Source organism: Rhinoderma darwinii, chromosome 10, assembly GCF_050947455.1.
Source record: "Rhinoderma darwinii isolate aRhiDar2 chromosome 10, aRhiDar2.hap1, whole genome shotgun sequence".
NCBI classification, from domain to species: Eukaryota; Metazoa; Chordata; class Amphibia; order Anura; family Rhinodermatidae; genus Rhinoderma; species Rhinoderma darwinii.
Window position 1 is genome coordinate 105779276 of NC_134696.1, and position 26755 is coordinate 105806030.

Consider the following 26755-nt stretch of genomic DNA (forward strand, 5'->3'; position numbering starts at 1 on the left):
GATACACAGCTCAGCAGACAGTATCACACATGATAGGATTAGATACGGGGGCTCAGCAGACAGTATCACAAATGATAGGATTAGATAAATGGCTCAGCAGGCAGTATCACACGATAGGATTAGATACACGGCTCAGCAGACAGTATCACACATGATAGGATTAGATACACGTCTCAGCAAACTGTATCACACATAGGATTAGATACACAGGTCAGCAGACAGTATCACACGATAGGATTAGATACACAGCTCAGCAGACAGTATCACACGATAGGATTAGATACAGGAGCTCAGCAGACAGTATCACACATGATAGGATTAGATACACATCTCAGCAGACAGTATCACACATAGGATTAGATACACAACTCAGCAGCACAGTATCACACATGACAGGATTAGATACACAGCTCAGAAGACAGTATCACACATGATAGGATTAGATACACAGCTCAGCAGACAGTATCACACATGATAGGATTAGATACACAACTCAGCAGACTGTATCACACATGATAGGATTAGATACACAACTCAGCAGACTGTATCACACATGATAGGATTAGATACACAGCTCAGCAGACAGTATCACACATGATAGGATTAGATACACAACTCAGCAGACTGTATCACACATGATAGGATTAGATACACGGCACAGCAGACAGTATCACACATGATAGGATTAGATACACAGCTCAGCAGACAGTATCACACATGATAGGATTAGATACACAACTCAGCAGACTGTATCACACATGATAGGATTAGATACACGGCACAGCAGACAGTATCACACATGATAGGATTAGATACACAACTCAGCAGACTGTATCACACATGATAGGATTAGATACACGGCACAGCAGACAGTATCACACATGATAGGATTAGATACACAGCTCAGCAGACAGTATCACACATAGGATTAGATACACGGCTCAGCAGCACAGGGACGCTAGGGATGATAATGTTGACATGAAGGTTACAGACAGTTCTCCGCTGCACGGCATCTTGGTGATTGTAAACTTACTTGGACAAACTATCACCAAGGAGTATTCTCCCCAGCGGATAATTCTTCCCTCCTACGACCACCGGAGGACTGACTTCCAGGTTTCCAAAAGAATCCAACGTGTTGACCGCGCTGCTGTCCTGCGGTTCCCGCGTCACATGTCCAAAATCAGGTCCCTGGGGTAATAGAGTATATATATATTTATATAACGGAGCGGTCACTACGTACGGTACGTTACAATGAAAACCACAAACCAGAACTTCTGACACCGGGAAATCCTTCAGGCCTCGATTTCTAGGTGAATCCAAGACGACCGGGAAACGTTTGTGAGGAGCTTCTGTGTATCCAAACTCCATCTCATCCTACAACACAGATCATTATAAAGTAGCAACCCTGGATACTGTCCGCTGAGCCGTGTATCTAATCCTAGCCTGTGTGATACTGTCCGCTGAGCCGTGTATCTAATCCTAGCCTGTGTGATACTGTCCGCTGAGCCGTGTATCTAATCCTATCCTGTGTGATACTGTCCGCTGAGCCGTGTATCTAATCCTATCCTGTGTGATACTGTCTGCTGAGCTGTGTATCTAATCCTATCCTGTGTGATACTGTCTGCTGAGCTGTGTATCTAATCCTATCATGTATGATACTGTCCGCTGAGCCGTGTATCTAATCCTATCCTGTGTGATACTGTCCGCCGAGCCGTGTATCTAATCCTATCCTGTGTGATACTGTCTGCTGAGCCGTGTATCTAATCCTATCCTGTGTGATACTGTCTGCTGAGCTGTGTATCTAATCCTATCCTGTGTGATACTGTCCGCCGAGCCGTGTATCTAATCCTATCCTGTGTGATACTGTCCGCTGAGCCGTGTATCTAATCCTATCATGTGTGATACTGTCCGCTGAGCCGTGTATCTAATCCTATCCTGTGTGATACTGTCCGCTGAGATGTGTATCTAATCCTATCATGTGTGATACTGTCCGCTGGGCCGTGTATCTAATCCTTTCCTGTGTGATACTGTCCGCTGAGCCGTATATCTAATCCTATCATGTGTGATACTGTCTGCTGAGCCTCTGTATCTAATCCTATCATGTGTGATACTGTCTGCTGAGCTGTGTATCTAATCCTATCATGTGTGATACTGTCTGCTGAGCCGCTGTATCTAATCCTATCATGTGTGATACTGTCTGCTGAGCCACTGTATATAATCCTATCATGTGTGATACTGTCTGCTGAGCTGTGTATCTAATCCTATCATGTGTGATACTGTCTGCTGAGCTGTGTATCTAATCCTATCATGTGTGATACTGTCTGCTGAGCTGTGTATCTAATCCTATCATGTGTGATACTGTCTGTTGAGCTGTGTATCTAATCCTATCATGTGTGATACTGTCTGCTGAGCTGTGTATCTAATCCTATCATGTGTGATACTGTCTCAGAGCTGTGTATCTAATCCTATCATGTGTGATACTGTCTGCTGAGCTGTGTATCTAATCCTATCATGTGTGATACTGTCTGCTGAGCCACTGTATCTAATCCTATCATGTGTGATACTGCCTGCTGAGCTGTGTATCTAATCCTATCATGTGTGATACTGTCTGCTGAGCTGTGTATCTCATCCCATCATGTATGATACTGTCCGCTGAGCCGTGTATCTAATCCTATCATGTGTGATACTGTCTCAGAGCTGTGTATCTAATCCTATCATGTGTGATACTGTCTGCTGAGCTGTGTATCTAATCCTATCATGTATGATACTGTCCGCTGAGCCGTGTATCTAATCCTATCCTGTGTGATACTGTCTGCTGAGCTGTGTATCTAATCCTATCCTGTGTGATACTGTCTGCTGAGCTGTGTATCTCATCCCATCATGTATGATACTGTCCGCTGAGCCGTGTATCTAATCCTATCATGTGTGATACTGTCTGCTGAGCTGTGTATCTAATCCTATCCTGTGTGATACTGTCCGCCGAGTCATGTATCTAATCCTATCCTGTGTGATACTGTCCGCTGAGCCGTGTATCTAATCCTATCATGTGTGATACTGTCCGCTGAGCCGTGTATCTAATCCTATCCTGTGTGATACTGTCCGCTGAGATGTGTATCTAATCCTATCATGTGTGATACTGTCCGCTGGGCCGTGTATCTAATCCTTTCCTGTGTGATACTGTCCGCTGAGCCGTGTATCTAATCCTATCATGTGTGATACTGTCTGCTGAGCCTCTGTATCTAATCCTATCCTGTGTGATACTGTCTGCTGAGCCTCTGTATATAATCCTATCATGTGTGATACTGTCTGCTGAGCTGTGTATCTAATCCTATCATGTGTGATACTGTCTGCTGAGCTGTGTATCTAATCGTATCATGTGTGATACTGTCTGCTGAGCTGTGTATCTAATCCTATCCTGTGTGATACTGTCTGCTGAGCTGTGTATCTAATCCTATCATGTGTGATACTGTGCTGAGCGGTGTATCTAATCCTATCATGTGTGATACTGTCTGCTGAGCTGCGTCTCTAATCCTATCATGTGTGATACTGTGCTGAGCGGTGTATCTAATCCTATCATGTGTGATACTGTCCGCTGAGCTGTGTATCTAATCCTATCATGTGTGATACTGTCTGCTGAGCTGTGTATCTAATCCTATCCTGTGTGATACTGTCTGCTGAGCTGTGTCTCTAATCCTATCATGTGTGATACTGTCTGCTGAGCGGTGTATCTAATCCTATCCTGTGTGATACTGCTTGCTGAGCTGTGTATCTAATCCTATCATGTGTGATACTGTCTGCTGAGCTGTGTATCTAATCCTATCATGTGTGATACTGTCTCAGAGCTGTGTATCTAATCCTATCATGTGTGATACTGTCTGCTGAGCTGTGTATCTAATCCTATCATGTGTGATACTGTCTGCTGAGATGTGTATCTAATCCTATCATGTGTGATACTGTCTGCTGAGCTGTGTATCTAATCCTATCATGTGTGATACTGTCTCAGAGCTGTGTATCTAATCCTATCATGTGTGATACTGTCTGCTGAGCTGTGTATCTAATCCTATCATGTATGATACTGTCCGCTGAGCCGTGTATCTAATCCTATCCTGTGTGATACTGTCTGCTGAGCTGTGTATCTAATCCTATCCTGTGTGATACTGTCCGCCGAGTCATGTATCTAATCCTATCCTGTGTGATACTGTCCACTGAGCCGTGTATCTAATCCTATCCTGTGTGATACTGTCCGCTGAGATGTGTATCTAATCCTATCATGTGTGATACTGTCCGCTGGGCCGTGTATCTAATCCTTTCCTGTGTGATACTGTCCGCTGAGCCGTGTATCTAATCCTATCATGTGTGATACTGTCTGCTGAGCCTCTGTATCTAATCCTATCATGTGTGATACTGTCTGCTGAGCCACTGTATATAATCCTATCATGTGTGATACTGTCTGCTGAGCTGTGTATCTAATCCTATCATGTGTGATACTGTCTGCTGAGCTGTGTATCTAATCCTATCATGTGTGATACTGTCTGCTGAGCTGTGTATCTAATCCTATCCTGTGTGATACTGTCTGCTGAGCTGTGTATCTAATCCTATCATGTGTGATACTGTGCTGAGCGGTGTATCTAATCCTATCATGTGTGATACTGCCTGCTGAGCTGTGTATCTAATCCTATCATGTGTGATACTGTGCTGAGCGGTGTATCTAATCCTGTCATGTGTGATACTGTCTGCTGAGCTGTGTCTCTAATCCTATCATGTGTGATACTGTGCTGAGCGGTGTATCTAATCCTATCATGTGTGATACTGTCCGCTGAGCTGTGTATCTAATCCTATCATGTGTGATACTGTCTGCTGAGCTGTGTATCTAATCCTATCATGTGTGATACTGTCTGCTGAGCTGTGTATCTAATCCTATCATGTGTGATACTGTCTGCTGAGCTGTGTATCTAATCCTATCCTGTGTGATACTGTCTGCTGAGCTGTGTCTCTAATCCTATCATGTGTGATACTGTGCTGAGCGGTGTATCTAATCCTATCATGTGTGATACTGTCTGCTGAGCTGTGTATCTAATCCTATCATGTGTGATACTGTCTCAGAGCTGTGTATCTAATCCTATCATGTGTGATACTGTCTGCTGAGCTGTGTATCTAATCCTATCATGTGTGATACTGTCTGCTGAGCCACTGTATCTAATCCTATCATGTGTGATACTGCCTGCTGAGCTGTGTATCTAATCCTATCATGTGTGATACTGTCTGCTGAGCTGTGTATCTAATCCTATCATGTGTGATACTGTCTGCTGAGATGTGTATCTAATCCTATCATGTGTGATACTGTCTGCTGAGCTGTGTATCTAATCCTATCATGTGTGATACTGTCTGCTGAGCTGTGTATCTAAGCCTATCATGTGTAATACTGTCTGCTGAGATGTGTATCTAATCCTGTCATGTGTGATACTGCCTGCTGAGCTGTGTATCTAATCCTATCCTGTGTGATACTGTCTTCTGAGCTGTGTATCTAATCCTATCATGTGTGATACTGTCTGCTGAGCTGTGTATCTAATCCTATCCTGTGTGATACAGTCTGCTGAGCTGTGTATCTAATCCTATCATGTGTGATACTGTCTCAGATAACGGCAGCACTACATTCCCCATCATGCAATGTTCCCGTGTAGATTGTGTATTAGTTGAGTGTAAGCTCCTCTGCCCGGTCCTATGCTGCAGCATATCTCACCTGTATCCACCGGTCTCCGCAGTTCTCACCGTATGTCACCATGTTGAGCGAGCACCGAGCCTTGTCCACAAAGTCTGATATCACTTTTACAAATTCTGCGTTGGATTGTACACTGGAAGAAAACAATGAGGAGAGAGAGACAGTCTGCGGCAGGAAGTGGAGAGATAATCTGCAGCCATTCAGAGCAGCTATCCCAGCATACAGTAATCTGACGGACAGTCCCATGTAAATAAAACCTTATCACTGTGTAATGGGAAGCTCAGTAACTAAGAGACTGTAGAATGTCTCTACCTTCTAGTCCTGTTCACACAGTTGAGGGTTTGTTACAATGTATCAGTGTAGACAATCCTTTATCTGCTAAATACAACAACTCAAATCTCTCTTCTCGCAAAATAAATGGAAAGAACCCCACAATGTTTGTAGCGTCTTCAGTATTTCAGGATTAACTTTTCTGCCCACAGCGGTTTTTGCCGCAAAACAAGGTGTCAAAACACGTTGCAGGTAAAGCCGCCCTTTTGGCGCGGGTCCCTTAGTACTTGGCAGTGGTCCCGGCTTATGGACCCCTCCCCCCCTTGTTACCATCATGTATATCTCTCTCTCTCACAGATCCACGTGGGCGGGATTCCCCTTTAAGAAGCACCCGCAGGCTCCGGCCCCCTCGGCTGCGGCGCCTCTTTTCTTGCTCCCTCACGTCTTCTCATTAATTATTTATACTTCAGATCAGGTTTGTGGAGAAGTCATTGAGTTTCTAAAGGGTGCGACTTAAATATCGCCCGCTATAAATCACCGTCCGGTATCACCTAGACCAGCGTGGCAGCATCGTCAGCGTTCCTGTGGGTGATCTACGCCCGATGCTCCATCAACTTAGAAACCCGAATCTCCCTAATAAACCTCAGTCACTGCGTAATTAAAATGCTATAATAGACTTGGTTTTAAAATTCCTCACCATTTTTAGGATCTCTGCTTGCTGTCAGTAAATGCAAGCATTCTTGTTTGCACACAGAGGGCTAAATACCCAATACTTCACAGCTGAGGGTTTGTTACAGTTGTATCCAGTCTGGACAATCCTCTGTGAGTTAAGAAGTATGAATTTTATCTGTACTGACACATTGTAACAAATTATCTTACCAGGAGAGAGATTTATTCTGCTGCTATATTTAGACTGGATACAATTGTAACAAACCCTCAGCTTGAGTAGTATTAGGTCTGGGTATAAAGAAGGGACTTCTCCTTGTATTGGTAACCCTGACTGCTCATTTTGTGGGTTCATTCTTCTGGGGGTCCGGGCACTTACTTGCAGACATAAACCTCCAGGGGCTTCTGGGTGTTTGGGGTCATGATCCATGGGGCCACTCTGAAGACCACCGTCTCTGCGAACATCGTGCTCTAATAGAGGGAACAAACTCATCAGTCTGCAAATAATACAGAGCAATGAACAAAAAACAGAGAAAAACCAGAAATCTTTCTGCTTTTTGCCGTCATGACACCCGCTGTGGGTGCAGGACGCGGTGGGTGCAGGGCGCTGTGGGTGCAGGGCGCGGGTGGGTGCAGGGCGCGGGTGGGTGCAGGGCGCGGGTGGGTGCAGGACGCGGGTGGGTGCAGGGCGCGGGTGGGTGCAGGACGCGGGTGGGTGCAGGACGCGGTGGGCGCAGGGCACTGGAATGTAACACTTGATTGACAGCCGCCAATCACAAACCTTCAAGCATTGATCGACTGCTCTGGTCCACAAGGACACAACTCTGCTGATATTATTCTACTGGATTCTGAAATATTGGACATCCCGGACCACCAGTTACTGGAGTAAACCCGATATATATACATACACACACAGTAACTGGGCATTGTGTGGTGATATATTTGTACAGTGGTCTCATTTTTGGGCACTGTATGGCGGTAGTATTAGAGGGCACTGTATGGCGGTAGTATTAGGGGGCACTGTATGGCGGTAGTATTAGGGGGCACTGTATGGCGGTAGTATTAGGGGGCAATGTATGGTGGTAGTATTAGGGGGCACTGTATGGCGGTAGTATTAGAGGGCACTGTATGGCGGTAGTATTAGAGGGCACTGTATGGCGGTAGTATTAGGGAGCACTGTATGGCGGTAGTATTAGGGGGCACTGTATGGCGGTAGTATTAGGGGGCACTGTATGGCGGTAGTATTAGGGAGCACTGTATGGCGGTAGTATTAGGGGGCACTGTATGGCGGTAGTATTAGGGGGCACTGTATGGCGGTAGTATTAGGGGGCACTGTATGGCGGTAGTATTAGGGGGCACTGTATGGCGGTAGTATTAGGGGGCACTGTATGGCGGTAGTATTAGGGGGCACTGTATGGCGGTAGTATTAGGGGGCACTGTATGGCGGTAGTATTAGGGGGCACTGTATGGCGGTAGTATTAGGGAGCACTGTATGGCGGTAGTATTAGGGGGCACTGTATGGCGGTAGTATTAGGGAGCACTGTATGGCGGTAGTATTAGGGAGCACTGTATGGCGGTAGTATTAGGGGGCACTGTATGGCGGTAGTATTAGGGGGCACTGTATGGCGGTAGTATTAGGGGGCACTGTATGGCGGTAGTATTAGGGGGCACTGTATGGCGGTAGTATTAGGGGGCACTGTATGGCGGTAGTATTAGGGGGCACTGTATGGCGGTAGTATTAGAGGGCACTGTATGGCGGTAGTATTAGAGGGCACTGTATGGCGGTAGTATTAGAGGGCACTGTATGGCGGTAGTATTAGGGGGCACTGTATGGCGGTAGTATTAGGGGGCACTGTATGGCGGTAGTATTAGGGAGCACTGTATGGCGGTAGTATTAGGGAGCACTGTATGGCGGTAGTATTAGGGGGCACTGTATGGCGGTAGTATTAGGGGGCACTGTATGGCGGTAGTATTAGGGGGCACTGTATGGCGGTAGTATTAGGGGGCACTGTATGGCGGTAGTATTAGGGGGCACTGTATGGCGGTAGTATTAGGGGGCACTGTATGGCGGTAGTATTAGGGGGCACTGTATGGCGGTAGTATTAGGGAGCACTGTATGGCGGTAGTATTAGGGGGCACTGTATGGCGGTAGTATTAGGGGGCACTGTATGGCGGTAGTATTAGGGGGCACTGTATGGCGGTAGTATTAGGGAGCACTGTATGGCGGTAGTATTAGGGGGCACTGTATGGCGGTAGTATTAGGGGGCACTGTATGGCGGTAATATAATGAATAAACCGTAAAAAAAAACAACACTTTAGCTTCGGATCCAGGAGGCAGAACACGCGGCGGACACGTTAACACTCGCATGTTCCTCCGCTGCCTCCTCGGCGATCATGATCACATCTGTGACTCACAAGTTAATGACCCGCTTTAAGGCGATTACAAGTTAAGAACAAATTTTCCAGACTTTCCGTCTTTCTCCAGCTCTACAATTACCCACGATGCACCGGGTAATCCAGGCCAATGACCTGCGCTTATAATTATCCAGATGAGACAATGTCATGAAGGTCCAACCACAGAATTACCAATAGGTGGAACCTGTCACCTCAAGATATCACTGTGGCCCATCACGTGGCCACTAATGATCCTCAACCGCTGCAGGTCAGAGGTGAAGGTGATAAATGGAGGTGATCTACGGTAATGGATGAAGATGGTCACCAACAAAGACATTTGTACCATAGAGGGGCCCAGGGTCTTCTAGTGGGACTGTGGAGTGGGGTCTCTTGTTGGGTCCTCTCTTCATAGTCTTAGTAATGTTAGGAAATGGGGACAAGAGGGAATTAGTCCAGCGTCCGTGCTGCCCCGTACTTGGCCAAATGATGAAAAAGGACAGAATTGGGGCACTGACTCTCACTATGGACCTTCCACTATAGCCATAGCTCAATCCCCAATATCCAAGTCTATGGCCAAGGTCAAAAGAAATGCAACTCAGCCTTCGTCATTGGCCGTCACTTACCCCATCATCGTCCTTCTGAAACACGAGGTCTATATAAACCAGTCCTGGGAAGTCAACGTCGGGGAACTCGAGACCCTCCACGTAGAAAGTGATTTCATCCAGGTTGTCTCTCTTGACCTTATAGGAGACCTGGCGCTTTCCCAAGACTTTGATGTACTGATACCCTACAAGGAAGACCCAAAAGTGTCATCGTCCTTCTGACCACCTGATATTGGTGTTCCCACGTTCTCAGTATGGACATGGACAAAACACCTGAGGAGGATACACTGTATACAGGACGGTCGTAAGGAGAGGGTCTTCTCAAAAGAGAACAGAGAAGACCTAGAGAGAAACAAAAGACCCTCAAAGACGCAGGACTACGTATATCCGGCCAGGATGAGGGGGCGCCGGTCCCTATACGGACACATACTTCTCTTTTGATAGACTCTTAGTTTGTCGGAGTCAGAGGACGATATCCTCAGGACCACTTTGTAGTCATCAAAGATCTCATCAGGTCCCTCAGCGGTCAGGATCATAGGAGACATGTCCTTCACATCTGTAGGAAAGACACAGCGGTCACTGTCCCCACCGCTGCTAGTGGGATGTTCTCCAATACTAGGACTAAAAAATTTTTGTAAACTGAACAGTCGGCTAAAAATTTACAAAAATGACCAGGAAGAGAGAAATCAATATGGTAACGAAGAGCGCGGACGGTACCGGCAGCATTGGGCGCCCCGGTGTCTTCACGGTCAGAAACACCAGAGCTGTTACGGTCACGGTCACAGTTCACCAGCAAGATGGCGCCTTTACCGCCCTGTCCCCAAGACCAGGTATCCTACAGACGATGACAGAAGATGATGAGATGTTCTACAGTGTATAATATGTAGGTATGAAGATGAAGAAGATCACGTCACCTTCCCTCTCACTCCACGGGTCACCAGTCCTGTACGGAAGACGTCTACATCTAAAGACACCGCTGAGGACACAAATAGGAATCATGGGAAGGAACCATCTCATGTCCCGAGCAGCGTCATCCCCTCCCCCAACATCACCCATACTGACCACACTCACCAACATTGGTCAGGTACAAGATGGCGCAGCCCAGAAGTTCTTTGCCTTGTGATCCGTAATAAGACACCTTAACCTGTAAGTGATTCATCGTAATTACCGATCATAAGCAAGTTGTATACTCTGCAGATTATTACACCACTGACCGCTCCAGAGATCTGCAGAACATTGCTCCTCTACCTCCTGACAGATACATAGTGATATATCCTGCAGATTATTACACCACTGACCTCTACAGATCTGCAGAACATTGCTCCTCTACCTCCTGACAGATACATAGTGATATATCCTGCAGATTATTACACCACTGACCTCTCTACAGATCTGCAGAACATCGCTCCTCCACCTCCTGACAGATACATAGTGATATATCCTGCAGATTATTACACCACTGACCTCTACAGATCTGCAGAACATTGCTCCTCTACCTCCTGACAGATACATAGTGATATATCCTGCAGATTATTACACCACTGACCTCTCTACAGATCTGCAGAACATTGCTCCTCCACCTCCTGACAGATACATAGTGATATATCCTGCAGATTATTACACCACTGACCTCTCTACAGATCTGCAGAACATTGCTCCTCTACCTCCTGACAGATACATAGTGATATATCCTGCAGATTATTACACCACTGACCTCTCTACAGATCTGCAGAACATCGCTCCTCTACCCCCTGACAGATACATAGTGATATATCCTGCAGATTATTACACCACTGACCTCTCTACAGATCTGCAGAACATTGCTCCTCCACCTCCTGACAGATACATAGTGATATATCCTGCAGATTATTACACCACTGACCTCTACAGATCTGCAGAACATTACTCCACTACCTCCTGACATACATAGTGATATATTCTGCAGATTATTACACCACTGACCTCTCTAGAGATCTGCAGAACATTGCTCCTCTACCTCCTGACATACATAGTGATATATCCTGCAGATTATTACACCACTGACCTCTCTAGAGATCTGCAGAACATTGCTCCTCTACCTCCTGACAGATACATAGTGATATATCCTGCAGATTATTACACCACTGACCTCTCTACAGATCTGCAGAACATCGCTCCTCTACCTCCTGACAGATACATAGTGATATATCCTGCAGATTATTACACCACTGACCTCTCTAGAGATCTGCAGAACATTGCTCCTCTACCTCCTGACAGATACATAGTGATATATCCTGCAGATTATTACACTACTGACCTCTCTACAGATCTGCAGAACATTGCTCCTCTACCTCCTGACAGATACATAGTGATATATCCTGCAGATTATTACACCACTGACCTCTCTACAGATCTGCAGAACATTGCTCCTCTACCTCCTGACAGATACATAGTGATATATCCTGCAGATTATTACACCACTGACCTCTCTACAGATCTGCAGAACATTGCTCCTCTACCTCCTGACCGATACATAGTGATATATCCTGCAGATTATTACACCACTGACCTCTCTACAGATCTGCAGAACATCGCTCCTCCACCTCCTGACAGATACATAGTGATATATCCTGCAGATTATTACACCACTGACCTCTCTACAGATCTGCAGAACATCGCTCCTCTACCTCCTGACAGATACATAGTTATATATTCTGCAGATTATTACACCACTGACCTCTCTACAGATCTGCAGAACATCGCTCCTCTACCTCCTGACAGATACATAGTGATATATCCTGCAGATTATTACACCACTGACCTCTACAGATCTGCAGAACATTGCTCCTCCACCTCCTGACAGATACATAGTGATATATCCTGCAGATTATTACACCACTGACCTCTCTACAGATCTGCAGAACATTGCTCCTCTACCTCCTGACAGATACAAAGTGATATATCCTGCAGATTATTACACCACTGACCTCTCTAGAGATCTGCAGAACATTGCTCCTCTACCTCCTGACAGATACATAGTGATATATCCTGCAGATTATTACACCACTGACCTCTCTACAGATCTGCAGAACATTGCTCCTCTACCTCCTGACATACATAGTGATATATTCTGCAGATTATTACACCACTGACCTCTCTACAGATCTGCAGAACATTGCTCCTCTACCTCCTGACAGATACATAGTGATATATCCTGCAGATTATTACATCACTGACCTCTAGAGATCTGCAGAACATTGCTCCTCTACCTCCTGACAGGTACATAGTGATATATCCTGCAGATTATTACACCACTGACCTCTCTACAGATCTGCAGAACATTGCTCCTCTACCTCCTGACAGATACATAGTGATATATCCTGCAGATTATTACACCACTGTCCTCTCTACAGATCTGCAGAACATTGCTCCTCCACCTCCTGACAGATACATAGTGATATATTCTGCAGATTATTACACCACTGACCTCTCTAGAGATCTGCAGAACATCGCTCCTCTACCTCCTGACAGATACATAGTGATATATCCTGCAGATTATTACACCGCTGACCTCTCTACAGATCTGCAGAACATTGCTCCTCTACCTCCTGACAGATACATAGTGATATATCCTGCAGATTATTACACCACTGACCTCTCTACAGATCTGCAGAACATCGCTCCTCCACCTCCTGACCGATATAGTGATATATCCTGCAGATTATTACACCACTGACCTCTCTACAGATCTGCAGAACATTGCTCCTCTACCTCCTGACAGATACATAGTGATATATCCTGCAGATTATTACATCACTGACCTCTAGAGATCTGCAGAACATTGCTCCTCTACCTCCTGACAGGTACATAGTGATATATCCTGCAGATTATTACATCACTGACCTCTAGAGATCTGCAGAACATTGCTCCTCTACCTCCTGACAGGTACATAGTGATATATCCTGCAGATTATTACACCACTGTCCTCTCTACAGATCTGCAGAACATTGCTCCTCCACCTCCTGACAGATACATAGTGATATATTCTGCAGATTATTACACCACTGACCTCTCTAGAGATCTGCAGAACATCGCTCCTCTACCTCCTGACAGATACATAGTGATATATCCTGCAGATTATTACACCACTGACCTCTCTACAGATCTGCAGAACATTGCTCCTCTACCTCCTGACAGATATATAGTGATATATCCTGCAGATTATTACACCACTGACCTCTCTACAGATCTGCAGAACATTGCTCCTCCACCTCCTGACCGATATAGTGATATATCCTGCAGATTATTACACCACTGACCTCTCTACAGATCTGCAGAACATTGCTCCTCTACCTCCTGACAGATACATAGTGATATATCCTGCAGATTATTACACCACTGACCTCTCTACAGATCTGCAGAACATTGCTCCTCTACCTCCTGACAGATATATAGTGATATATCCTGCAGATTATTACACCACTGACCTCTCTACAGATCTGCAGAACATTGCTCCTCCACCTCCTGACCGATATAGTGATATATCCTGCAGATTATTACACCACTGACCTCTCTACAGATCTGCAGAACATTGCTCCTCTACCTCCTGACAGATACATAGTGATATATCCTGCAGATTATTACACCACTGACCTCTCTACAGATCTGCAGAACATTGCTCCTCTACCTCCTGACAGATACATAGTGATATATCCTGCAGATTATTACACCACTGACCTCTCTACAGATCTGCAGAACATTGCTCCTCTACCTCCTGACAGATATATAGTGATATATCCTGCAGATTATTACACCACTGACCTCTCTACAGATCTGCAGAACATTGCTCCTCTACCTCCTGACAGATACATAGTGATATATCCTGCAAATTATTACACCACTGACCTCTCTACAGATCTGCAGAACATTGCTCCTCTACCTCCTGACAGATACATAGTGATACATCCTGCAGATTATTACACTACTGACCTCTCTAGAGATCTGCAGAACATTGCTTCTCTACCTTCTAACAGATACATAGTGATACATCCTGCAGATTATTACACCACTGACCTCTCTAGAGATCTGCAGAACATTGCTCCTCTACCTCCTGACAGATACATAGTGATATATTCTGCAGATTATTACACCACTGACCTCTCTACAGATCTGCAGAACATCGCTCCTCTACCTCCTGACAGATACATAGTGATATATACTGCAGATTATTACACCACTGACATCTCTACAGATCTGCAGAACATTGCTCCTCTACCTCCTGACAGATACATAGTGATATATTCTGCAGATTATTACACCACTGACCTCTCTACAGATCTGCAGAACATCGCTCCTCCACCTCCTGACAGATACATAGTGATATATCCTGCAGATTATTACACCACTGACCTCTCTACAGATCTGCAGAACATTGCTCCTCTACCTCCTGACAGATACATAGTGATATATCCTGCAGATTATTACACCACTGACCTCTAAAACAGATCTGCAGAACATTGCTCCTCTACCTCCTGACTGATACATAGTGATATATCCTGCAGATTATTACACCACTGACCTCTCTACAGATCTGCAGAACATTGCTCCTCTACCTCCTGACAGGTACATAGTGATATATCCTGCAGATTATTACACCACTGACCTCTCTACAGATCTGCAGAACATTGCTCCTCTACCTCCTGACAGGTACATAGTGATATATCCTGCAGATTATTACACCACTGACCTCTCTACAGATCTGCAGAACATTGCTCCTCTACCTCCTGACAGGTACATAGTGATATATCCTGCAGATTATTACACCACTGAGCTCTCTACAGATCTGCAGAACATTGCTCCTCTACCTCCTGACAGATACATAGTAATATATCCTGCAGATTATTACATCACTGACCTCTCTACAGATCTGCAGAACATTGCTCCTCTACCTCCTGACAGATACATAGTGATATATCCTGCAGAATATTACACCGCTGACCTCTCTACAGATCTGCAGAACATCGCTGCTCTACCTCCTGACAGATACATAGTGATATATTCTGCAGATTATTACACCACTGTCCTCTCTACAGATCTGCAGAACATTGCTCCTCCACCTCCTGACAGATACATAGTGATATATCCTGCAGATTATTACACCACTGAGCTCTCTACAGATCTGCAGAACATTGCTCCTCTACCTCCTGACAGATACATAGTAATATATCCTGCAGATTATTACATCACTGACCTCTCTACAGATCTGCAGAACATTGCTCCTCTACCTCCTGACAGATACATAGTGATATATTCTGCAGATTATTACACCACTGACCTCTCTACAGATCTGCAGAACATTGCTCCTCTACCTCCTGACAGATACATAGTGATATATCCTGCAGAATATTACACCACTGACCTCTCTACAGATCTGCAGAACATCGCTCCTCTACCTCCTGACAGATACATAGTGATATATCCTGCAGAATATTACACCGCTGACCTCTCTACAGATCTGCAGAACATCGCTCCTCTACCTCCTGACAGATACATAGTGATATATCCTGCAGATTATTACACCACTGACCCCTCTACAGATCTGCAGAACATCGCTCCTCTACCTCCTGACAGATATATAGTGATATATCCTGCAGATTATTACACCACTGACCTCTCTACAGATTTGCAGATCATTGCTCCTCTACCTCCTGACAGATACATAGTGATATATCCTGCAGGATATTACACCACTGACCTCTCTACAGATCTGCAGAACATTGCTCCTCCACCTCCTGACAGATACATAGTGATATATCCTGCAGATTATTACACCACTGACCTCTCTACAGATCTGCAGAACATTGCTCTACCTCCTGACAGATACATAGTGATATATCCTGCAGATTATTACACCACTGACCTCTCTACAGATCTGCAGAACATTGCTCCTCTACCTCCTGACATACATAGTGATATATCCTGCAGATTATTACACCACTGACCTCTCTACAGATCTGCAGAACATCGCTCCTCCACCTCCTGACAGATACATAGTGATATATCCTGCAGATTATTACACCACTGACCTCTCTAGAGATCTGCAGAACATTGCTCCTCTACCTCCTGACATACATAGTGATATATCCTGCAGATTATTACACCACTGACCTCTCTAGAGATCTGCAGAACATTGCTCCTCTACCTCCTGACAGATACATAATGCTATATCCTGCAGATTATTACACCACTGACCTCTCTAGAGTAGGTTATATCATGTAATATTTTGGGGTCACCTTGCTGTCGTTGAGTTGTGTGCTGGCCTTTATGGGGGAAACCACAACTTTGATGTCTTTATTTAATGGCCACTTTTCTCCCTTCTGGGGTCTGTCCACACCTTTGGGGTTGTAAACAATGACGACGTTCAATGAGCATGTTCCGCGGACGTCGAATGAATCCGCCCCTCTGGGGACAGACCTAAAAAAAAAAATTAACAAAAAATTAAAAAACTTTGTCAGGACAATAGAGAACAGTGTTAGTTGTGGCCGGTCACGATGTGCAACGTTGGGGGGCCAGTCATGATGTGCAGAGTTGGGGGGCCAGTCATGATGTGCAGAGTTGGGGGGCCAGTCATGATGTGCAGAGTTGGGGGGCCAGTCATGGTGTGCAGAGTTGGGGGGCCAGTCATGGTGTGCAGAGTTGGGGGGCCAGTCATGATGTGCAGAGTTGGGGGGCCAGTCATGGTGTGCAGAGTTGGGGGGCCAGTCATGGTGTGCAGAGTTGGGGGGCCAGTCATGATGTGCAGAGTTGGGGGGCCAGTCATGATGTGCAGAGTTGGGGGGCCAGTCATGGTGTGCAGTGTTGGGGGGGGGGGGGTGGCAGTATCCTGAGACTCCTAGGTTGTGCTGCAGCAAAATTGGGTGTCCGGTCTAAAAGGTTCATTTCTGTGGTGGTTGAGGTGCCCAAACCTCCATGAAGAAATACGTTGTTACAAATAAATACACCGCGTTCCAAATTATTATGCAAATTTTATTTTTCGCTGATTTTCCTAAATAGTCGATGCAAATGACAGTCAGTATAATCTTCAGCATCAACCGTTGGAGAATAATGATAACAGATTTTCTTTGTTTCTAATTATTATGCACAACAGAGATCAGAACATTTTACAGGTTGTAAAGAGAAGTAAAATGGTCATTTGTTGAATTTGCAGCATCAGGAGGTCATATTTACAGAAATCAAAAGCTCTTTCAATCAGAAAAAACTTACCAGGCCAAGTTACATGTTACACAGGACCCTTCTCTGATATCACCTGCCCAGCACAAGTTACATGTTACACAGGACCCTCCTCTGATATCACCTGCCCAGCACAAGTTACATGTTACACAGGACCCTCCTCTGATATCACCTGCACAGCACAAGTTACATGTTACACAGGACCCTTCTCTGATATCACCTGCACAGGACAAGTTACATGTTACACAGGACCCCTCCTCTGATATCACCTGCACAGCACAAGTTACATGTTACACAGGACCCTTCTCTGATATCACCTGCATAGGACAAGTTACATGTTACACAGGACCCTTCTCTGATATCACCTGCCCAGCACAAGTTACATGTTACACAGGACCCTCCTCTGATATCACCTGCACAGCACAAGTTACATGTTACACAGGACCCTCCTCTGATATCACCTGCACAGCACAAGTTACATGTTACACAGGACCCTTCTCTGATATCACCTGCCCAGCACAAGTTACATGTTACACAGGACCCTCCTCTGATATCACCTGCACAGGACAAGTTATATGTTACACAGGACCCTTCTCTGATATCACCTGTACAGCACAAGTTACATGTTACACAGGACCCTTCTCTGATATCACCTGCACAGCACAAGTTACATGTTACACAGGACCCTCCTCTGATATCACCTGCACAGCACAAGTTACATGTTACACAGGACCCTTCTCTGATATCACCTGCACAGCACAAGTTACATGTTACACAGGACCCTCCTCTGATATCACCTGCACAGCACAAGTTACATGTTACACAGGACCCTTCTCTGATATCACCTGCACAGCACAAGTTACATGTTACACAGGACCCTTCTCTGATATCACCTGCACAGCACAAGTTACATGTTACACAGGACCCTTCTCTGATATCACCTGCACAGCACAAGTTACATGTTACACAGGACCCTCCTCTGATATCACCTGCACAGCACAAGTTACATGTTACACAGGACCCTCCTCTGATATCACCTGCACAGCACAAGTTACATGTTACACAGGACCCTTCTCTGATATCACCTGCACAGCACAAGTTACATGTTACACAGGACCCTCCTCTGATATCACCTGCACAGGACAAGTTACATGTTACACAGGACCCCTCCTCTGATATCACCTGCACAGGACAAGTTACATGTTACACAGGACCCTTCTCTGATATCACCTGCACAGCACAAGTTACATGTTACACAGGACCCTTCTCTGATATCACCTGCACAGGACAAGTTACATGTTACACAGGACCCTTCTCTGATATCACCTGCACAGGACAAGTTACATGTTACACAGGACCCTTCTCTGATATCACCTGCACAGGACAAGTTACATGTTACACAGGACCCTTCTCTGATATCACCTGCACAGCACAAGTTACATGTTACACAGGACCCTTCTCTGATATCACCTGCACAGCACAAGTTACATGTTACACAGGACCCTCCTCTGATATCACCTGCACAGGACAAGTTACATGTTACACAGGACCCTCCTCTGATATCACCTGCACAGCACAAGTTACATGTTACACAGGACCCTCCTCTGATATCACCGACACAGGACAAGTTACATGTTACACAGGACCCTTCTCTGATATCACCTGCACAGGACAAGTTACATGTTACACAGGACCCTCCTCTGATATCACCTGCACAGCACAAGTTACATGTTACACAGGACCCTCCTCTGATATCACCTGCACAGCACAAGTTACATGTTACACAGGACCCTTCTCTGATATCACCTGCACAGCACAAGTTACATGTTACACAGGACCCTCCTCTGATATCACCTGCACAGGACAAGTTACATGTTACACAGGACACTCCTCTGATATCACCTGCACAGGACAAGTTACATGTTACACAGGACCCTCCTCTGATATCACCTGCACAGCACAAGTTACATGTTACACAGGACCCTTCTCTGATATCACCTGCACAGGACAAGTTACATGTTACACAGGACCCTTCTCTGATATCACCTGCACAGCACAAGTTACATGTTACACAGGACCCTTCTCTGATATCACCTGCCCAGCACAAGTTACATGTTACACAGGACCCTTCTCTGATATCACCTGCACAGCACAAGTTACATGTTACACAGGACCCTTCTCTGATATCACCTGCACAGCACAAGTTACATGTTACACAGGACCCTTCTCTGATATCACCTGCACAGGACAAGTTACATGTTACACAGGACCCTTCTCTGATATCACCTGCACAGCACAAGTTACATGTTACACAGGACCCTCCTCTGATATCACCTGCACAGCACAAGTTACATGTTACACAGGACCCTCCTCTGATATCACCTGCACAGGACAAGTTACATGTTACACAGGACCCTTCTCTGATATCACCTGCCCAGGACAAGTTACATGTTACACAGGACCCTTCTCTGATATCACCTGCACAGCACAAGTTACATGTTACACAGGACCATTCTCTGATATCACCTGCCCAGCACAAGTTACATGTTACACAGGACCCTCCTCTGATATCACCTGCACAGGACAAGTTACATGTTACACAGGACCCTTCTCTGATATCACCTGCACAGCACAAGTTACATGTTACACAGGACCCTCCTCTGATATCACCTGCACAGCACAAGTTACATGTTACACAGGACCCTTCTCTGATATCATCTGCACAGCACAAGTTACATGTTACACAGGACCCTTCTCTGATATCACCTGCACAGCACAAGTTACATGTTACACAGGACCCTTCTCTGATATCATCTGCACAGCACAAGTTACATGTTACACAGGACCCTCCTCTGATATCACCTGCACAGCACAAGTTACATGTTACACAGGACCCTTCTCTGATATCACCTGCACAATTCCTGCATCCATTGAATTTGTGAGTATTTGGACAGTTTCTGCTTGAATATCTTTGCAGGATGTCAGAATCGACTCCCAGAGCTTCTGTTTTGATGTGAACTGCCTCCCACCCTCATAGATATTCTGCTTGAGGATGCTCCAAAGGTTCTCAATAGGGTTGAGGTCAGGGGAACATGGGGGCCACACCATGAGTTTCTCTCCTTTTATGCCCATAGCAGCCAATGACACAGAGGTATTCTTTGCAGCATGAGATGGTGCATTGTCATGCATGAAGATAATTTTGCTACGGAAGGCACGGTTCTTCTTTTTGTACCACGGAAGAAAGTGGTCAGTCATAAACTCTAAGTTCATTGCAGAGGTAATTTCACACCCTCAGGGACCCTAAAGGGGCCTACCAGCTCTCTCCCCATGATTCCAGCCCAAAACATGACTCCGCCACCTCCTTGCTGATGTCGCAGACTTGTTGGGACATGGTGGCCATTCACCAACCATCCACTACTCCATCCACCTGGACCATCCAGGGTTGCACGGCACTCATCAGTAAACAACACGGTTTGAAAATGAGTCTTCGTGTATTTCTGAGCCCACTGCAACCGTTTCTGCTTGTGAGCATTGTTTAGGGGTGGCCGAATAATAGCTTTATGCACACTTGCAAACCTCTGGAGGATCCTAAACCTTGAGGTTCGTGGGACTCCAGAGGCACCAGCGGCTTCAAATACCTGTTTGCTGCTTTGCAATGGCATTTTAGCAGCTGCTCTCCTAATCCTATTAATTTGTCTGGCAGAAACCTTCCTCATTATGCCTTTATCTGAACGAACCCGTCTGTGCTCTGAATCGGCCACAAATCTTTTCACAGTACGATGATCACGCTTAAGTTTTGTTGAAATATCCAATGTTTTCATACCTTGTCCAAGGTATTGCTCTATTTCATACTTTTCGGCAGCAGAGAGATCCTTTTTCTTTCCCATATTGCGTGAAACCTGTGGCTGCTTAATAATGGGGAACGTCCTTCTTAAGTAGTTTTCCTTTGATTGGGCACAGCTGGCAAACTAATTATCACAGGTGTCTGAGACTGATTACAATGATCCAAAGAGCCCTAAGACACAATACCATCCATGAGTTTCATTGAAAAACGAATAATTACATGTTTATGACACTTAAATCCAATGTGCAGAATAATTTGGAACACGGTGTAATTATGTTTTCAGAAGACACTATTGTCGCTTGTACCGTTCACCGTATTCTCATTATAGACGCTTTCCCTTAAAGATTGTAAAATGTCAGTGATAAATGTGATCCGCCCACAACAAGGTGTCAGCGGCGGCAGCGTCTAGTCACCCGTCACCCGGCACCACCCCCCAACATTATACAACTGGTAGTATCTGTGCTTGTTTAGGATCCCTTAACTTTTATTGCACAATAAAACTAATTACATGCCATAAACCCAATGATTTATCTAATTCATCATTACCGGATACTGATGTTATATATACTGTGCAGTGTATATCTACAGAATAATACAGATACTGAGAATTACACCCAGTATACAGGACAGGAGAAGTGGTACTGTGCAGTGTATATCTACAGAATAATACAGATACTGAGAATTACACCCAGTATACAGGACAGGAGAAGTGGTACTGTGCAGTGTCCATATATACAGAATAATACAGATACTGAGAATTACACCCAGTATACAGGACAGGAGAAGTGGTACTGTGCAGTGTCCACATATACAGAATAATACAGATACTGAGAATTACACCCAGTATACAGGACAGGAGAAGTGGTACTGTGCAGTGTCCATATATACAGAATAATACAGATACTGAGAATTACACCCAGTATACATGAAAGGAGAAGTGGTACTGTGCAGTGTATATACAGAATAATACAGATACTGAGAATTACACCCAGTATACAGGACAGGAGAAGTGGTACTGTGCAGTGTATATATATATACAGAATAATACAGATACTGAGAATTACACCCAGTATACAGGACAGGAGAAGTGGTACTGTGCAGTGTCCATATATACAGAATAATACAGATACTGAGAATTACACCCAGTATACATGACAGGAGAAGTGGTACTGTGCAGTGTCCATATATACAGAATAATACAGACACTGAGAATTACACCCAGTATACATGACAGGAGAAGTGGTACTGTGCAGTGTATATATATACAGAATAATACAGACACTGAGAATTACACCCAGTATACAGGACAGGAGAAGTGGTACTGTGCAGTGTATATATATACAGAATAATACAGATACTGAGAATTACACCCAGTATACAGGACAGGAGAAGTGGTACTGTACAGTGTATATATATACAGAATAATACAGATACTGAGAATTACACCCAGTATACAGGACAGGAGAAGTGGTACGGTGCAGTGTATATATACAGAATAATACATATACTGAGAATTACACCCAGTATACAGGACAGGAGAAGTGGTACTGTGCAGTGTCCATATATACAGAATAATACAGATACTGAGAATTACACCCAGTATACAGGACAGGAGAAGTGGTACTGTGCAGTGTGTATATATACACATAATAATACTGAGAATTACACCCAGTATACAGGACAGGAGAAGTGGTACTGTGCAGTGTATATATATACAGAATAATACAGACACTGAGAATTACACCCAGTATACAGGACAGGAGAAGTGGTACTGTGCAGTGTATATATACACACAGAATAATACAGATACTGAGAATTACACCCAGTATACAGGACAGGAGAAGTGGTACTGTGCAGTGTCCATATATACAGAATAATACAGATACTGAGAATTACACCCAGTATACAGGACAGGAGAAGTGGTACTGTGCAGTGTGTATATATACAGAATAATACAGATACTGAGAATTACACCCAGTATACAGGACAGGAGAAGTGGTACTGTGCAGTGTATATATATACAGAATAATACAGATACTGAGAATTACCCCAGTATACAGGACAGGAGAAGTGGTACTGTGCAGTGTATATATATATACAGAATAATACAGATACTGAGAATTACACCCAGTATACAGGACAGGAGAAGTGGTACTGTACAGTGTATATATACAGAATAATACAGATACTTAGAATTACCCCCAGTATACAGGACAGGAGAAGTGGTACTGTGCAGTGTATATATATACAGAATAATACAGATACTGAGAATTACCCCAGTATACAGGACAGGAGAAGTGGTACTGTGCAGTGTATATATATATACAGAATAATACAGATACTGAGAATTACACCCAGTATACATGACAGGAGAAGTGGTACTGTGCAGTGTATATATATACAGAATAATACAGATACTGAGAATTACCCCAGTATACAGGACAGGAGAAGTGGTACTGTGCAGTGTATATATATATACAGAATAATACAGATACTGAGAATTACACCCAGTATACATGACAGGAGAAGTGGTACTGTGCACTCTCCAGGTCTATAAAATGTTAAATATAGACTTTATTACTTATTTAGTGCTTGATCGCTAATTATACATCTAGATTTGTGTCATTGAACATGATAATTATTCTCTATAATAAAATTTCTCACCTCCCTGTGACCTCGCGCTGCCTCTCTGCATGTTCCTTTATATATATATATTGAGCACAGAGTATTTTAGGAGGAAAACTGCTGATATTGTGGAGATATTAGACTGAGTTAAAGGCTGAATTCACACGAGCATGTTCGGTCCGTAATGGACGGAACGTATTTCGTCCGCAAGTCCCGGACCGAACACACTGCAGGGAGCCGGGCCCCTAGCATCATGGTTATGTACGACGCTAGGAGTCCCTGCCTCTCCGTGGAACTTCTGTCCCGTACTGAAAACATGATTACAGTACGGGACAGTTGTCCGGCAGCGAGGCAGGGACTCCTAGCGTCGTACATAACTATGATGCTACGAGCTCGGCTCCCTGCAGTGTGTTCGGTCCGGGACTTGCGGTCGAAATACTTTCCGTCCATTACGGACGTAACATGCTCGTGTGAATCCAGCCAAATAGTAAAAGGAGCAGGGTACTCCCAGAAGCACAGAGTATTTCAGGAGAGGACTTTCTGTTCCTTCAGTCTGCCCCTGGTCCCTCTATTATTTTTGTTGCACTGTAAGAAGAGTAAGATGAAAAGGAAAGTTTCCTTGACTGGCAGCTGGTGTATCGCGGGGTGTATCCGTTCTGGTGACATTTTCAGCACCGCACATAGGAGCAGTTGTCACATTGTTAATGATTGATGTCACTGTTATTATATTCATCTTATAATCACCGCTCCTCCTGACTCAACTTGTCCTACAAATCTTCAAAGGCTCCTGAAATTTTTGCTGTGAACGGTTGGAAAGAAGGTGAGATACTGCTCCTTCCAGAGGTCACTGCACTGGGGCTCATGCTAATCAGTAACAACTACCCAAAAACCTGCATTCCCAGGATGCTGATACAATTTACTACTATGGCGGAGCAGGAAGCTAGCTCCCTGCACTGTCATTCTACATGGGTCACTGTGTGTGGCACTATCTGCAGGGTTCACTGTGTGTGTGTGTGGCCCTATCTACAGGGGCCACTTTGTGTGGCCCTATCTACAGGGGTCACTATGTGTGTGGCACTATCTACAGGGGTCACTATGTGTGTGTGGTACTATCTTCAGGGGTCACTGTGTGTGGTACTATCTTCAGGGGTCACTGTGTGTGGCACTATTTACAGGGGTCACTGTGTGTGTGTGGTACTATCTACAGGGGTCACTGTGTGTGTGTGTGTGTGTGTGTGTGTGTGTGTGTGGCACTACCTACAGGGGTCACTGTGTGTGTGGCACTATCTACAGGGGGCCCTACGTGTGGCACTATATACAACGGTCACTGTGTGTGTGTGGCACTATCTACAGGGGGCACTGAGTGGCACTATTTACAGGGGGCAATGTGTGTGGTACATCTACAAAACTTTACTACTGGTGTTGAGCTCTGACTTTCATCGGACAGCGTTAACTCCCCTGTAATCTGCCATTACCGGCTGTCAGACTGACCCCCCCGTCCCGCAGCAATATATCAGAAATCTGGGCCACCGACCCCGTGGATCCAGCCCTCTAAATATTCGAAGACCTGACACTTTACAGAACTCCAGAGATATATCTGATGAATTCAGCTGTAGAGGTAAATGATCCACTATGCTCAGGTTATCCGACCGACCAGACGGCGACACATTGCGCCTAAAGTAGAGAGAGAACTGTTCTATATATTATACACAATAAAGACCCGAGATTTGGGGCATAGGTCGGATACATTTTATGCTATAGATGTTTTGTTATCGTTATTTAGATTGTCAGCTCTCTGGGTCAGGGCCCTCTGTCTTATATATGTTTCTAGGGCCCCTTATAGGTTCTGACAGGAGATTACTGAGTCGCGGGGGGCTACACATACACAATGGGGTGCAGGTGACACTAATTCACAGCTTGTCAATGGGCAACCCCTTTAAGTGATGTCATCAGTCCCCGCCTGGAGTCCCCCAGTCCCCCGTGCCCTCTGACTATCACCCTTCACCCGCCATTGTCTGCAGGTAAATATTGTGTCATCCCCCGTGGATCACAAAGCTCAGGGATCATCTGTCGAGGTGTAACTCCCATCATCTGCCCGTTGTGATACAGTCAGCCGGGAAATATGTTATTTTTACTATAGAAAACCAGAGATTTACACAGTGACGGTTGGATCTCCGACTAATCCCTACCCCTCCCCCCCTTATCTGAATCACAGGGAGATTTTTTCCAGAGCCCAACGTGATTGGCTACTTGTGCCCAGTGATACTGCGGTAGATGAGCCCCATTAACCGAGCCCATAAGTGTTGGATCAATTAGCGCAGAGTGTTTAAGGAAAGCCTTTTTTTTGTATGATTAGGATTTACTTATGTAAATAAAGCTCAATAATTGTACAATATAGAGTTGTGAAACTATCTGATAGACGGGAAA

At 44.9% G+C, this 26755-nt stretch overlaps 1 protein-coding gene across 1 annotated transcript in view; it reads right to left on the reverse strand.

Annotated features, from left to right (window-relative positions):
• Positions 1-26755, reverse strand: part of LOC142661669 (protein-arginine deiminase type-1-like) — a 33418-nt gene that overhangs the window by 5555 nt on the left and 1108 nt on the right. The window contains exons 2-11 of the mRNA XM_075839089.1: positions 16923-17103; positions 10723-10795; positions 10566-10627; positions 10369-10486; positions 10082-10207; positions 9673-9836; positions 7035-7126; positions 5741-5852; positions 1267-1374; positions 1034-1188 (exon numbers count right to left, since the gene is read on the reverse strand). Coding sequence (XP_075695204.1) covers positions 1034-1188; positions 1267-1374; positions 5741-5852; positions 7035-7126; positions 9673-9836; positions 10082-10207; positions 10369-10486; positions 10566-10627; positions 10723-10795; positions 16923-17103 — 1191 coding nt within the window. The remainder of the gene's footprint in view (positions 1-1033; positions 1189-1266; positions 1375-5740; positions 5853-7034; positions 7127-9672; positions 9837-10081; positions 10208-10368; positions 10487-10565; positions 10628-10722; positions 10796-16922; positions 17104-26755) is intronic.